At 39.3% G+C, this 15,930-nt stretch overlaps 1 protein-coding gene across 1 annotated transcript in view; it reads left to right on the top strand.

Moving 5' to 3' along the window:
• Positions 1-3,829: 3,829 nt before the first annotated feature.
• The window catches only part of LOC149467230 (uncharacterized), a 32,710-nt gene continuing 20,609 nt past the window's right edge, over positions 3,830-15,930 (top strand). Inside the window, exon 1 of the mRNA XM_089672036.1 lies at positions 3,830-4,574. Coding sequence (XP_089528162.1) covers positions 4,122-4,574 — 453 coding nt within the window. The 5' untranslated portion in view covers positions 3,830-4,121. The remainder of the gene's footprint in view (positions 4,575-15,930) is intronic.

Here is a 15,930-nt window from a genome sequence, read left to right as displayed (position 1 = left end):
CATAGTTTTCTTTTCCAGGTGTACAGATGTGCTTTTGCTGTGTAGTCCAAGGCAACCTTCTGTCTCCTGTATGAAAAATCCTAGTATGCGCTTCAAGGATTCAACCAATTTCAGCAAGAGGGGATCACATGCCAGTTCCACAAAGGTAATACAGACAGTAAGTCTAAAACATTTATAATTGCATGCCACAAAACCATCATATATTCAACCTTTGTGGAAGTCAGCCTTACTTTAAATCACTAGACAGGCTGGGGCACTGTAAGAGTGCAGAACTCACTAGTTGGTTTGCTCTCCTGCATTAAGGTAAACAATTACTAGTTCTTTTTTTAGTAAAATTGTGCAATAATAGGCAATACTAAAGGGCGCATAAAATTATTTAAAACACTTGCAAGACCTATTCTTAGCAACCAGAGGAGTAACTAAAATCTTCAGGGTCCCAGTGCAAAAAACCATGAAGGGCCCCCTGACCACCAGCCGGGACCCTTTATTACGGTCCTGGGGGGCCCTTTCACGTTCTGCAGTGGGTCCTCTTACTGCCACCTTGGGTCACCCTCACAGTGGCAGAACACCAGGGCCTGGTTGTAAGTGCAACCTTTGCAACCCTGAAAGTTCCACCTCTGGTGTCAATAGTTTTTTATGTTTGTTATTTTACTTTATTATTTTTTACAATTTTTATAGGAACCCCAGTGGGGGGCTATGGTTAGATATCAGGGATCTAAGCAAACCTCTGATCTTTCACCTTTGAGAAGGAAAAAGGAGATTGAGGACACAGCTCTCATAAACACAGTTTACTATGCTTCAGTTATGAATGGACAGAGTCAGTGATCAGTACCAATCACTGACTCTCTCCATTCAGAAAAGGAAGGAGATGGTAAATGACATATTTATAGGCCCCTTCCCTACTCTCCACCCTGACACATCCCCTGCAACAGCCAGTGGGGGAGGGGGGAAGCCAGCGCTATGGGGGAAGGGGATCACACAGGGCCAGGGGGCAGCAGGGAATAAGCAACCTGGACAGGAGAGGCAGCGGGGGTGGCATTTCCCTCCTGCAGCTTCTGAAAGGAGGGAGAGGAGAAGAAGCAGGCTTCCAGTGGTTGCAGGAGGGAAATGGAGGCGATCGGTTCCTCTGTAAGCTGCCCCTACTATCCAGGTGTACAGGGTAGCCGCATAGGCCCCTTGGAGCATGGGGCAAGGTTGAAATTGCGACCCTTGTAATTATGCCCCTGATAGCAACTAAGTGCTACACCGGTTGACAGCACCTTGGTCATTTGTGAGTTGGTGAATTTGCTAGGCATTAAGCCAAAAGCACACATTTATTATATTGCAGCTTACCAAATCTCAGATGTGATGGTTGTATTAGTTTCCTTTTTTAAGGCTTTCTTCTGTTTTCATCTGGTTATCCAGCCAGCAAGTCTGTTGTTTTTCAGAAGCACAAGTTCTGCAGCAGAATGTATCAGTTTACATGGATGAGAAAAACTACTTTACACTAGTAGGGGTGATTAAAATTATCGGCTTCTTATTCATGCAATACCTTTATCTCAAAATGAAACAAAAACTGTTTGCTGCCTATGAGTGATTATACTGTAAGTGTGAGTTTGAGTTTGGCTTCAATTTGTTTAATGTATTTAAATATGCTAGTACATTAAACACTATCCTCTGCTCATCCAGAGCTGTGTTTCACTAATACAAGAGATGTGTCAGTGTCCAGATCACAAGGTGAAAATAGAGCGTAAAAAGCCAAAAAAAAGAAAACTGATGCCACCACCACATCTAATGATTGGTAGGCTGCAATATAATACATTTTTGGTTTTGGGTTTAATATTGCTTTAAAGTGGAATCTCCATTTATTTGCCTCCTCCCCCCCTCCACTGCCATATTTGGCACCTTTTGGGGGGGAGGGGAAGCGGATACCCGTTTTTGACAGGTACCCGCTCCCACTTCCGGCTCAGTTCGCCGCAGCAAAGTGAGCTGGAAATTAGGCCCCCTCCTCCCTCCCACAGTCTCCTGGGAACTTTCACAGGCCCCAGGAGCCTGCTGAACCAATTAGGAGGCTCAGCGCGACTCGTGCATGCACAGTGGGTGCCCACAGTTGAGATGCCGGCGCCGTGGAGGAGAGAAGGGACCACACGGGTGAGCACATTGCTGGACCCTGGGACAGGCGAGTCTGTGTTTATTAAATGTCAGCAGCTATGGTTTTTGTAGCTGCTGACTTTTAATAAACGCAAAAACATTTGGAATTCCGCTTTAACATATGTTGTAAACATGCAAAACACTGCAAAAGTAGTATGAGTTGTAGCTGCAGTTTGTACAAGTCAGCCTGAACTTTGCTTTAATCAGTTTGTCAGGATCTATGGAAGCTGTTATGTTATAATCCTGGGTATGTCTGCATGGCCCCTGGTCTATGAAAATGTGTCTGCTATAAAGCATTGATGTTCTGTTTCTATCAACAATTATGGTCCATATAACTTGAGGTATAGTAGAGGCAGCTGTGTTGCCTGAATACACTGGTACTTAAAGTGTTACTAAACCCTCAACAGTAAAATCAGTCTGTATATGCAGTAAAGCATGCTTGGTATACTCACTGTGGAACCTAAGGGGTTAATCCTCTGCATTGTGCAAAAAGGCTATCCTGTCTTCTCTGATTCTCCCCTTCTTCTACTGTCCCCAGTCCATGTGCTGATAGAACAGAGCCTTGGGGGAAGCTGCACATGCTTAGTTTGGTCACTGATCGACGTCATAATACTGCTCTAACTGCTGATGAGAAAAGATATTTAGCCATTTATATTTACTAAAATAATTGCACTTCCGTGTTCTGTGTAGTGTGGGAGACCAGATATAGCGAATACAGGGTCCTGGGTTTAGCAACACTTTAATTGTTTCCATATATCCCATTTGTAAAAGCGAGGGTATACTATGCATTAAACAATGTTTTTTTTTTTGTTTGCTTTTTTTTGGGGGGGGGGGGGGGGGTTGCCTGCAAAGTCAAGCTGAAGATCAGTGTAAATCAAAAGAGTCAGTTATTGGTTGCTGGGATTTAATGACAAATTTTCATTGTCCTTTTCTGTAGTGAAATATAGATGTGAGAACAACTCTGACATAGACAAGTGTCCCCTGTCAAGTCCTACATGGCACTGCACTCACTTCATTTCTTCATTCCACTTCCATTTTTTTAATTAAAGGGTGATAAAACTGAGACTGAAGATAGAACACCCGTGTTCATATGATGCCAGGCAGGATTAAGCTGCAGCCAGTAGTTCGTGAGGAACTACATATCCCAGCTGTTCCCCAGCTTTGAACTTGCTTCTTTCCTATGCCTGTATCCAATAGCATTTATAAACAGACAGGGAGCAAAGATCTGTACAACTCAATATACTGAAGCTGCTCATACTTAGAGGGATGAGATCATTTAGATATCACCCTTCTTCACCCAATGATCCTCATTTCAACATTTCTCTTCGTGACTTGGGTATGAAAATAGAAGCACGATAAATGTTGAAATTATAACAAATTTGCTCCAAAACTGTTTTTATCACATGAGAATCTTGTCTTGTGTATTGGCAGCTTACCATGTGGCTTCCATAACATTTTGGTGTGTGTTTATTTTAAGAATTTATGGATGTTTTACATGTTGGTTATTATTTCAACTTCTGCATTTTTTCGGGTTACACCTAATTTCCTCCTCCTTTTTAAAACTGAGATTCCTAGGTTTCACATTTTCCATGCTGTATTATTTTAGGATCCTTTCCCTGCTCCGCCTATTGGGCCAACACTCTTCTGTCTGAGTTAACTTTTTACTGCAGCTTCTGGCTTCAGTGCAAAGTGCCTCTCTTTCAGGCTGACTTAATATTTAACTCTGAGGGGTTGTGACTAAGAAGCTGGGAAGCCTGGAGCAGCAAGAGAAAGTGGTGATGGGACTGTAGAAGCAAAGTGAGGAATGCTGATTTTTGGAATTTTATCTACAAGGAATCATTAAGAGATGATGAAGATGATGGAACTATTTCCCTTTTCCTATGGGATTTACTGAGTTACAAAAAATGGAACGAAGACGACGGACTGCAAGAAGTAAAGTCGTAGATCCTGTCCTTTAAAATATTACAGGACAGCAACTTTTATCTGTCATTATGGGCAGCGGCAGCAGTAAAAGCAAGGGAAGAGCAATCAAGATGTGTAGCAAACAGTTGCTAGAACCTTCCGTTGCACCTATAGGTAGTAAGAAAACAGCAAACACCTGTGAACAAAGGAAAGAGGACAATAACAAAGAAACTTCTGCAGAAAGGAACAGCACTGCTTCAACTGAAAGGGACAGATTCATACCAGTTGACCCAGATCTGAAGCTAATAGAAGATATCTTAGCAGAGTCTGAAGATTGTTTTCTTTGGCCAGCATCTTCCTTTGGAAAGCAGATGGTGACAAGTTCTGGAGATGCATACACCAGCCATGGGTCACTGTTACAAGTCCAACAGAGCCAAAGTGCGGATAATACGAATTTACAGACAATAACGAACAAACCAATATCGGAGTGTGAAGAGTCTCCACACAAACATCAAACGCTGAGGGACAGCTGTAACACGACAGTAAGTAAAGTGTGCATTGGGCTCACTTCTGGCCGTGGGAGATGAGTTACAACGGGGTAACCGGATGAAGGGTCTCGCATTTACTTCCCAACTCCCCCAAAGGGCTGCACTATATATTACATTATTTAAGTGTATGTAAAAGCAACATTTTCTTAGTTTTAGATTAAGTGTGGGGGGGGGGGGGTTAGTATCTCCGTCATGTGTTTTTTGCTGCCTGTGGCCCAGGTTCTCACCATTTTACTTGTCCTGGTGACTATGCATGAGTTTGGGTTCGGTCCAAAGCTGGAAGTTAGCTGTTATTGCTGGGCCAATAAGTTACGGATGTTAAATTCCCCACCCTGCAGCTGCACATATACAACAAGGCAGGAATGCTTATGATTTTATTGATCTAATATAGCCATGTGGCCATATTGAGTCAATGACAGTTAACATCCAGGTTTGGGCAAATCTGTGTTTGGACTGAATCTAAGCCAGAACCCAAGCTCATCACTCCTGGTGACCATTGTCACCAAGACAGAAAGTATGGCAAAGAGTACAAAATATTAGAGTTGTCATCAGAGCAAGAGGTGGGGGAAAATCAAATGTTATGGTTACAACTGTCTCAGAGGAGAATTTCCCTCACTTTGGGGAGATTTCTTCTCATTTCCGTCTTAAGGACAGGGGGAGAAGGGAAATCTCTCCACTGGGACACAGAAAGCAAAAAGTATCTTGATGGTGCTTTTAAACCCTTCTCTACTCTCTCCAAAAGAAAAAAAAATTAAAAATGTTTCAGATATACATGCACTTTATATTTGTAAAATGTATAAAGACAAGCCTATAATTATAAAATTAATGAAGACAAGCCTATAGTTATAAAATGAATGAAGACAAGCCTATAGTTATACAATTAATAAATCAAGCCTATAGTTATAAAATGAATGAAGACAAGCCTATAGTTATAAAATGAATGAAGACAAGCCTATAGTTATAAAATGAATGAAGACAAGTCTATAGTTATAAAATTAATAAATCAAGCCTATAGTTATAAAATGAATGAAGACAAGCCTATAGTTATAAAATGAATGAAAACAAGCCTATAGTTATAAAACAAATGAAGACACGTCTATAGTTATAACATGAATGAAGACAAGCCTATAGTTATACAAGTAATGAAGACAAGCCTATAGTTATAAAATGAATGAAGACAAGCCTATAGTTATAAAATGAATGAAGACAAGTCTACAGTTATAAAATGCATGAAGACACATCTATAGTTATAACAGGAATGAAGACAAGCCTATAGTTAAAAAAAGAATGAAGACAAGCCTATTGTTATAAAATGAATGAAGACAAGCCTATAGTTATAAAACGAATGAAGACAAGTCTATAATTATAAAATGAGTGAAGACAAGCCTATAGTTATAAAATGAATGAAAACAAGCCTATAGTTATAAAACAATGAAGACACGTCTATAGTTATAACATGAATGAAGACAAGTCTATAGTTATAACATGAATGAAGACAAGCCTATAGTTATAAAAGTAATGAAGACAAGCCTATAGTTATAAAATGAATGAAGACAAGCCTATAGTTATAAAATGAATGAAGACAAGCCTATAGTTATAAAATGAATGAAGACAAGTCTATAGTTATAAAATTAATAAATCAAGCCTATAGTTATAAAATGAATGAAGACAAGCCTATAGTTATAAAATGAATGAAAACAAGCCTATAGTTATAAAACAAATGAAGACACATCTATAGTTATAACATGAATGAAGACAAGCCTATAGTTATACAAGTAATGAAGACAAGCCTATAGTTATAAAATGAATGAAGACAAGCCTATAGTTATAAAATGAATGAAGACAAGTCTACAGTTATAAAATGCATGAAGACACATCTATAGTTATAACAGGAATGAAGACAAGCCTATAGTTAAAAAAAGAATGAAGACAAGCCTATTGTTATAAAATGAATGAAGACAAGCCTATAGTTATACAATTAATAAATCAAGCCTATAGTTATAAAACGAATGAAGACAAGTCTATAATTATAAAATGAATGAAGACAAGCCTATAGTTATAAAATGAATGAAAACAAGCCTATAGTTATAAAACAATGAAGACACGTCTATAGTTATAACATGAATGAAGACAAGTCTATAGTTATAACATGAATGAAGACAAGCCTATAGTTATAAAAGTAATGAAGACAAGCCTATAGTTATAAAAGTAATGAAGACAAGCCTATAGTTATAAAATGAATGAAGACAAGTCTATAGTTATAAAATGCATGAAGACACATCTATAGTTATAACATGAATGAAGACAAGCCTATAGTTATAAAACTAATGAAGACACACCTATAGTTATAACATGAATGAAGGCAAGCCTATAGTTATAAAACTAATGAAGACACACCTATAGTTATAACATGAATGAAGGCAAGCCTATAGTTATAACAGGAATGAAGGCAAGCCTATAGTTAAAAGAATGAAGACAAGCCTATTGTTATAAAATGAATGAAGACAAGCCTATAGTTATAAAATGAGTGAAGACACATCTATAGTTATAACATGAATGAAGACAAGTCTATAGTTATAACATGAATGAAGACAAGTCTATAGTTATAACATGAATGAAGACACATCTATAGTTATAACATGCATGAAGACAAGCCTATAGTTATAAAACTAATGAAGACACACCTATAGTTATAACATGAATGAAGGCAAGCCTATAGTTATAATAGGAATGAAGGCAAGCCTATAGTTATAAAATGAATGAAGACAAGCCTATAGTTATAAAATGAATGAAGACAAGTCTACAGTTATAAAATGCATGAAGACACATCTATAGTTATAACAGGAATGAAGACAAGCCTATAGTTAAAAAAAGAATGAAGACAAGCCTATTGTTATAAAATGAATGAAGACAAGCCTATAGTTATAAAACGAATGAAGACAAGTCTATAATTATAAAATGAGTGAAGACAAGCCTATAGTTATAAAATGAATGAAAACAAGCCTATAGTTATAAAACAATGAAGACACGTCTATAGTTATAACATGAATGAAGACAAGTCTATAGTTATAACATGAATGAAGACAAGCCTATAGTTATAAAAGTAATGAAGACAAGCCTATAGTTATAAAAGTAATGAAGACAAGCCTATAGTTATAAAATGAATGAAGACAAGTCTATAGTTATAAAATGCATGAAGACACATCTATAGTTATAACATGAATGAAGACAAGCCTATAGTTATAAAACTAATGAAGACACACCTATAGTTATAACATGAATGAAGGCAAGCCTATAGTTATAAAACTAATGAAGACACACCTATAGTTATAACATGAATGAAGGCAAGCCTATAGTTATAACAGGAATGAAGGCAAGCCTATAGTTAAAAGAATGAAGACAAGCCTATTGTTATAAAATGAATGAAGACAAGCCTATAGTTATAAAATGAGTGAAGACACATCTATAGTTATAACATGAATGAAGACAAGTCTATAGTTATAACATGAATGAAGACACATCTATAGTTATAACATGCATGAAGACAAGCCTATAGTTATAAAACTAATGAAGACACACCTATAGTTATAACATGAATGAAGGCAAGCCTATAGTTATAATAGGAATGAAGGCAAGCCTATAGTTATAACAGGAATGAAGACAAGCCTATTGTTATAAAATGAATGAAGACACATCTATAGTTATAACATGAATGAAGACAAGTCTATAGTTATAACATGAATGAAGACAAACCTATAGTTATAAAATGAATGAAGACAAGTCCATAGTTATAAAGCCTGACTCCACTCAAAACTGTTATTTCAGTTTTGGTTTAGGAATCACTGCTAGCTTTTGATTTTATTGGATACTACAGTGGCAAGATTTGTCCCACTTTCTCCCATAAAGTCATAGCAATGGTGTCACATTTTCGCATCTCCCCATTTATTTCATCATTTTGCATTGTCATGATTCCTTCTGGGATGTGACACCATCATTTGGCTTTGTAATGGCTGCAGCCAAAGGATGGAACTGAATATGTTGGGGTACACTTACCTCTCCAGGTTATTAATTTGAACCTACCTTTAGTAGTGGAAGGCATCCTGGCTCTAAAATTGCTGCTCCTGTCATCCAATGTTATCGCGCTCTTTACAAGTAAACAGTTTTCTTTTATTGAGTGCATATGGCTGTATTGTTCCCAGCTGTGTGATACCCAGGGTCACCCTGACCCTTCCATCCTGGCCTGGCTGTCATGGACACACCTCTGTAGGTGATGTCATAACAGTGGCATCCAACAACCAAAGTGCAATGACTGCTGGAACATCTTGTAGATTGTAAGCTCTAACGATCAGGCTCCTCTGATTCCTCCTGTATTCATTTGTATTGTAACTGTACTGTTTGCCCTCACATTGTAAAGCGCTGTGCAAACTGTCGGGGCCATATAAATCCTGTATAATAAAAATAGTCCCTGAGTGGCAGCACACATCAGTGGCATGCTCGCTGCTACACCATATCCACAACCTGACAAGGAGAATTATTCCTATGGAGCTTGAACAGTCATGTGACTACAGATTTACGAGTATACTGAGCACAAAGGACATAAAAAGAAAATAGTGGTGTGACCAGAGAGGAAACTGGAGCAATGTAGCTGTTCACATGCTGGAATAATGCGTTTTACTGCATTTAGATTGACGTTGTACACCCTATATTGAAATGCCCACTTCTCTGGTGCTGCACTACTTCTGTTCTTAGCACACGACCCTAGATTTGTGTACTGCTCCTACGATTATTGCTGCCTTATTATAGAGATGTATCTGTTACCTGTTATTGTTCCCAAGCAGTATGTTTATTTCTGTTGTTTCATTTACAATTTTTTTAGTTTTGTAGCATTTTTGTTTTTATTTTTTCTTTTATTGTCTATATAAGGCTCCATGCACACTAGTGTTTTTTTTAAGCTCCTAGAAGCTATTATCAGCATTTGTTTCCCTGCTCCTAGAAGTAGTGTTATCCTATTTGTCTATGCACACTATTTTATACTAGAAGCATTTTTAAAGCTTCAGTGTTTATGAGCAGAAAACTCCACAAGTTTCTTGTAGAGTTTTTGGGAGCGTTTTTCTGGCAGAAAAAAAACACTAAATGCTACTAAAAAGCATCTAACAGCTTCTTTTGTTTTTTTTTTCTTTGAGTACTGTAAAAACATGAATAAAACGCTAATGCTCCTAAATGCTAATAAAACACTACTACAAGCCGGTACAAAAACGCTATTAGTGTTTTTCATCCAGAGGTTTTTCTAGTTTTTTTTGAGCTTATAAAAAAATGCTAGTGTGCATGGAGCCTTATGCCCTCTTCTGGGCCACTTTTTGTTCCTTTCTCTTTTTTCTTTTTTTGAACCAATGTATATTTTCATACTTTTGTTCTTTTTCTCTATACAGCTAGTGCGAGACTATTTTGTTATGTGATTGTTAAACTTAACCACTTAAGGACCGCCCTATAGCAGATATACATATACGTGTACATACAGGTGAAACTCGAAAAATTAGAATATTGTGCAAAAGTTCATTTATTTCAGTAATGCAACTTAAAAGGTGAAACTAATATATGAGATAGACTCATTACATGCAAAGCAAGATAGTTCAAGCTGTGATTTGTCATCATCGTGATGATTATGAGATTGTGGATTTGGGGTTTTCATGAGCTGTAAGCCATAATCATCACAATTATGACAAATCACGGCTTGAACTATCTTGCTTTGCATGTAATGAGTCTATCTCATATATTAGTTTCACCTTTTAAGTTGCATTACTGAAATAAATGAACTTTTGTATGATATTCTAATTGTTCGAGTTTCACCTGTATATATGTGATTTCCAGGTAAGGGGTGCGCACGAGCCGCGGCCGTGGATGACAATCACCGAGTCCCGACCAGTAATTACACGCCAGCGCCCAGTGATTACTGAGCATCTCCGACGGGAAGGAAGACTGTTTTTTTTACAAACAGTCTTCCTCCCTGTCAGCTCAAGCACACTGCTTGGGATGACTGTGCACAGTACAGCCATCTCGATCAGTGTGCTTACAGTGAAGAACACCCCCCTGCCCCCCCAGTAAAACACTCCCAGCACATAGTTAACCCTTTGATCACCCCTTCCTGCTCAGTGCTATTAGTACAGTGTTAGTGCTTTTAGCACTGATCACTGTATTAGTGTCACTGGGGATGTCAGTGACACCAAGTTAGTTCCCCCCAGTGTCAGAATGTCCGCCGCAGTCCCGCTAAAAGTTGCTGCCGCCATTACTAGTAGAAAAAAAAATCCCAGTATCTATACCGCCATTTGTAAATGGTATAACTTTCATGTAAACCAATTAATTTACATGCATTGGGATTTTTTTTTTTAGCAAAGACATGTTGCAGAATACATTTTGGCCTAAATTTAATACGAAATTTGATTTTTAAAATTTTTTCACTGGACATGTTTAATAACAAAAAGTCCAGAATATTATTTTTTTCTCAAAATTGTCTGTCTTTTTTTGCTTATAGTGCAAAAAGTAAAATGCGCACAAGCAATCAAATACCACCGAAAGAAAGCTCAATTCGTGGAAAAAAAGGACGTACATTTCATTAGGGTGCAGCGCTGCATGACTGCGCAATTGTCAATTAAAATAACACAGTGCCGTATCGCAAAAAATAGCCTGGTCAGGAAGGGGGGTAAGTCCTCAGGAGGGCAAGTGGTTAATAAACTAAGACTTTACATACATTTCCATTGTTTATTAAAAATGACTTAAGTATGGATTTCTTACATAGTAACTTTTAACAACCAAAACAAAACTCAGGAGAGTTGTAGTGGACTATGGGGTGTCACCAACAATTGTCAGAGGTGATGTACCTATAATGCCCCTTGCACAGGGTCATCTAGAAGCACTGCCTCCCTTCCCACGTTTAGTGCCCTTGGGGGAGACAGGTACAGTGTCCAGCCTACTGCAGATATCCTGTTAAAGTCTATGGCAGACTGCAGCTTGACGAAGGCGACTGCTGTACCAAGTGTTACCTGCATGTAGGCCCCTGTGCATTCAGGGACAAAGGTCCAGAATGCAGAAGATCTGCACCTGTCATCCTTGGGCGCACTAAAACAATGGGATGGATGCACTGCTTCTAGACAGAGCTAGGTGCAAGGGGCCTTATTCATATAGTGTACATCTGCAGGCTTGCACTAATCTCACAGTTGAAGTGAGTCAAATAGTTACCTACCGCATGCTAGATGGAACTTCGCATAACCACATGGACAATTGCCCCCTCTTCTTGGGTTGCCATATGAATGTTAATAAAGGAGAAGTACAGCCAAAGCTCTTTTGGCTGTACTTCTCCTGTGGCTCACAGGAGTGCATTTCTTTCTGCATTCCTCTGACCAGCTTTCAGCTGACACCGGGCTGAAGTCAGGATCTACCCCAGAGTCTGGAACAGCACCTGGCTGAGCCAGCAGCTCCCTCCCTCTGCACAGCCCAGTGCTCTAGTGAGGGGGGGGGGAGCAGAGCAGAGAGCAGCGACTGACTGTCACCACTCTCTGCTCAAAGCGGCTGCGAGAACTCAGCAATCAGAGGTCACTTAGGCTAAGTTCACACTAGCTTTGTTAGCAGGCATTAGGGCTCGTTCACACTTGACTTATTTATAACTTTTGCCAAACGCCCCTATAGCGTTTCACAGGCATTAGACGGGTTTGGGGAGCGTTTGAGGAGCGTTTGACAGGCGTTTGGGAAGTGTTTTTAACCCTCTTCAAATGCTCCCCAAACGCCCTATGTGCGGTTTTGAGGCGTTTGCCAAGCATTAAAACTGCACCAAAAACACCTATAATGAAGTTTAATGGTATTAACGCTCCGCAAACGCCTCGTAACCGCCTCGCAAACGGCCAGCCAGGTGTTTGAGGAGCATCACCATAAACTTGAATGGGAGGCTTCAACTCCTCCTGACTGGACATGAGGCGTCAATTTTGCCGCAACACTAACGCTTCAGTGTGAACAGCACTGTGTGCTGCCATGTGTAAAATTTTCATAGGTGTTTGAGGAGCTTTAAAAAAATTCTACACATCCCAATCGCTCTGATCTCCTAGATTGTAAGCTCCCAGGATCAGGCCCTCAAATCCCTCTTGTATTGAACTGTATTGTTACTGTATTGTCTCCCACTATAATGTAAAGTGCTGAGCAAACCGTTGGCGCTATATAAATCCTGTATAATAATAAAATAATAATATAACTAGAAAAGCTACAATTTCTGGGGAGATTGTGTGAAGTGTTCTTGCCTCCACCAGTAGTCTACAACTAGAGTGGGCGGAGTAACTGGGTGGAGTGGCTTGAGTAACTGTTGTGTGGTTGGAGTGGCTGGAGTAACCGTGAAAAGGTTGGACTGGGCAGAGTAACTTTATGGCGTGGGCAGAGTAACTGTGTGGAGTGTTTGGAGTGAGTAAAGATAGTAAACATTACACTAACCAACTGATTGATCAAATTTAAAAAAGTGCACATGGCAAGCTTGATAGAGTGAGCAATGCATTTCAACTTTTATTTTTCAGCTCACACTCTAGCTTTTTGCAGGCCATAGATGGGTCGAAAATCGGCCGATTTTCGGATTGTTAGTGGGCGATTTGGTCGGCCGTTTTTCGGTATTTTGGCCGTTTTTTTTCGGTAAAGTTGGAAAAAAATCGGCCGATTTTGCCGATCGGCCGATTTTCGCGGCAATTAGTGGGCAAATCGGCCGATTTTTTGCCGATAAAAAATCTGCGCATGAGCAGTGACCTGCAAGAGGAAGACAAAAAGAAGAAAAAGAAGAAGAGGAAGAGGATGAAGAAGAAGAAGAAGAGGAAGAAGAAGAAGAGGATGAGGATGAAGAAGAAGAAGAAGAAGAAGAGGAGGAGGATGAAGAAGAAGAAGAGGATGAAGAAGAAGAAGAAGAAGATGAGGATGAAGAAGAAGAAGAGGATGAAGATGAAGAAGAAGAAGATGAAGAAGAGGATGAAGAAGAAGAAGATGAAGAAGAGGATGAGGATGAAGAAGAAGAAGAAGAGGATGAGGATGAAGAAGAGGATGAGGATGAAGAAGAAGAGGATGCGGATGTAGAAGAAGAAGAAGAGGATGAGTATGAAGAAGAAGAGGAAGAGGATGAAGAAGAGGATGAGGATGAAGATGATGAAGAAGAAGAGGATGAGGATGATGAAGAAGAAGAGGACGAAGAAGAAGAAGAAGAAGAGGATGAGGATGAAGAAGAAGTAGGATGAAAATAAGAAGAATTCCAGTCCAGCAAAAAGTGTCTCTGCAGAGAGCTCCGCTATTTCTGACAGTTCTCTGACAGTTCCTTCACATTTACAGTGGTTGAAACATTGTATCTATTTGTTTCCGAATAAAACCATCTGTATCCTAAATGGAAACAAATAGATACAATGTTTCAACCGCTGTAAATGTGAAGGGACTGTCAGAGAACTGTCAGAAATAGCGGAGCTCTCTGCAGGGACACTTTTTGCCGGCTGTAGAAGGGATGAAAATCAGCCGATTTTTTTTACCATTGATGGTAACGTCGGCCGCTTGAACGACCGAATTTTCGTTTTTTAAAAGAAAAATCTGCCGTTTTTCTCCCCATCTATGGCCTGCATAAGTCACACTGGTGCCTGCTCACACACCTGGGTTCCTATGGCAACTCACTCTACAGCAAGGGCAGAGAAGATTGGTTATAAACAAACTGCTCCAACTTGCTCACTTCACTGGCGGTTGCCATCTTCAAACGGTTATAGTTTAAAATTTATAAATCCTACACCGAAGAATCACAAGACCTAGACCTACATTTTGATGCATAGTATGTCTCTGAAATATTAAAAATGAAGGCACAGTCGTAGTTTAGAAATTGCCCTTCAAATTTGAGGTGGCTAGAGTTGAGTTTCAATTAATGTCAATGGGCGGCGTGAGTTGCAAACAAATGGTCATATTGTGAAAACTATCAGGACTATGGCTTAGCCGTGGACATTTTTAGTGGCAGCAGGGATCGCTGAAAGTTTTGATATACGATTTGTGTAGGTGGGCTTGAAAATGAGGGAGTCATGGCAGTTTAGAAATCATGTCCTGATTTTTCAGCTCCCACTCTAGTTTTGATCATTCCGCCATTCATTCCTATGGGACCAATTTCACCACAAAAATGCCGATATTTTGTGAACCATTCGGCGAAACGTTCCACAAAGTAATAGCACACCAATTGGGAACAATCCGCACGTTTCGGTACATTACTGTCTATGTAGTGTAAAAACTGTGGGAGGAGTTAGGGTGGTAAATTTGGCTATAATAGAATATATATGAGAGATAACAGTAAGTGGTCTTGCCATGCAGGAACACTTAATAATCCATCCCAGAAGCCGTAAGGAAAGAAGGGAGAAATCCCCAGACTGCTGCACTGACTGTGTGGGTAGTGATAGCTGGTTGGAGGGGGGTGGTGCGGAGGGTGTGTGGTGTTAGTTCACCTTTTCATTTTTTGTGAAAAGGTAAACTTACAAAGAATGCAGAGTACATTCTGGAGGTTGTCTCTAGAGAAAGCTGCATTCTGGTGTTAAGTATTTGTATGTGTTGACTTACAGCATCACCTTGTGGTGACAAAAGACACCAATGCTTTCCAGCAATCTGTGTTGGACAGAAATGTGGCACCTGCTGTACACAGTCTGTCAGTAATATTAGAACTAGCAGGTCTCATATACTGTATATAGCGCCTGGAGAGAGGAAATAAAATAGTGCCTTTATTCATCTGTAATTCAATACAGGTGGAATGATTGCTTGACTCCTCATTAACCACTTGCCCTCCAGAGGATTTACCTCCTGCCTGATCAGGCCATTTTTTTTCGTACAGCGCTGCGTTACTTTAACTGACAATTGCTTGCAACGCAACGCTGCACCCAAATGTAATTTTATGTTCTTTTTTCCCACAGAGCTTTCTTTCGGTGGTATTTGATCACCTGTGCGGTTTTATTTTTTGCGCTATAAACAAAAAAAGACCGACAATTTAAAAAAAAAAAAAACATTTTTTTTTTTGCTATTAAACATGTCCAGTAAAAAAATTTTAAAAATCAAATTTTGTCAAATTTAGACCAAACTGTATTCTGCCACGTCTTTGCTAAAAAAAAAAAAACACCCAATACGTGTAAATTAATTGATTTACGTGAAAGTTATAGCATTTACAAATGGCGGTATATGTACTGGATTTTTTTTTCTATATATATTAGTAATGGCGGTGATCAGCGACTTATAGCGGGACTGCAGTGGGCATTCTGACACTGGGTGGGAACTGACTAATTGCCACTGACATCCCAATGACACTACTACAGTGACCAGTGCTAACTAA

This window comes from Staurois parvus, unplaced genomic scaffold, assembly GCF_062004578.1.
Source record: "Staurois parvus isolate SC_StPar_1 unplaced genomic scaffold, SC_StPar_1.0 ptg000118l, whole genome shotgun sequence".
Lineage (NCBI taxonomy): Eukaryota > Metazoa > Chordata > Amphibia > Anura > Ranidae > Staurois > Staurois parvus.
The sequence above is the reverse complement of the archived record's forward strand: the minus strand, read 5'-3'. Positions and strand labels throughout refer to the sequence as shown.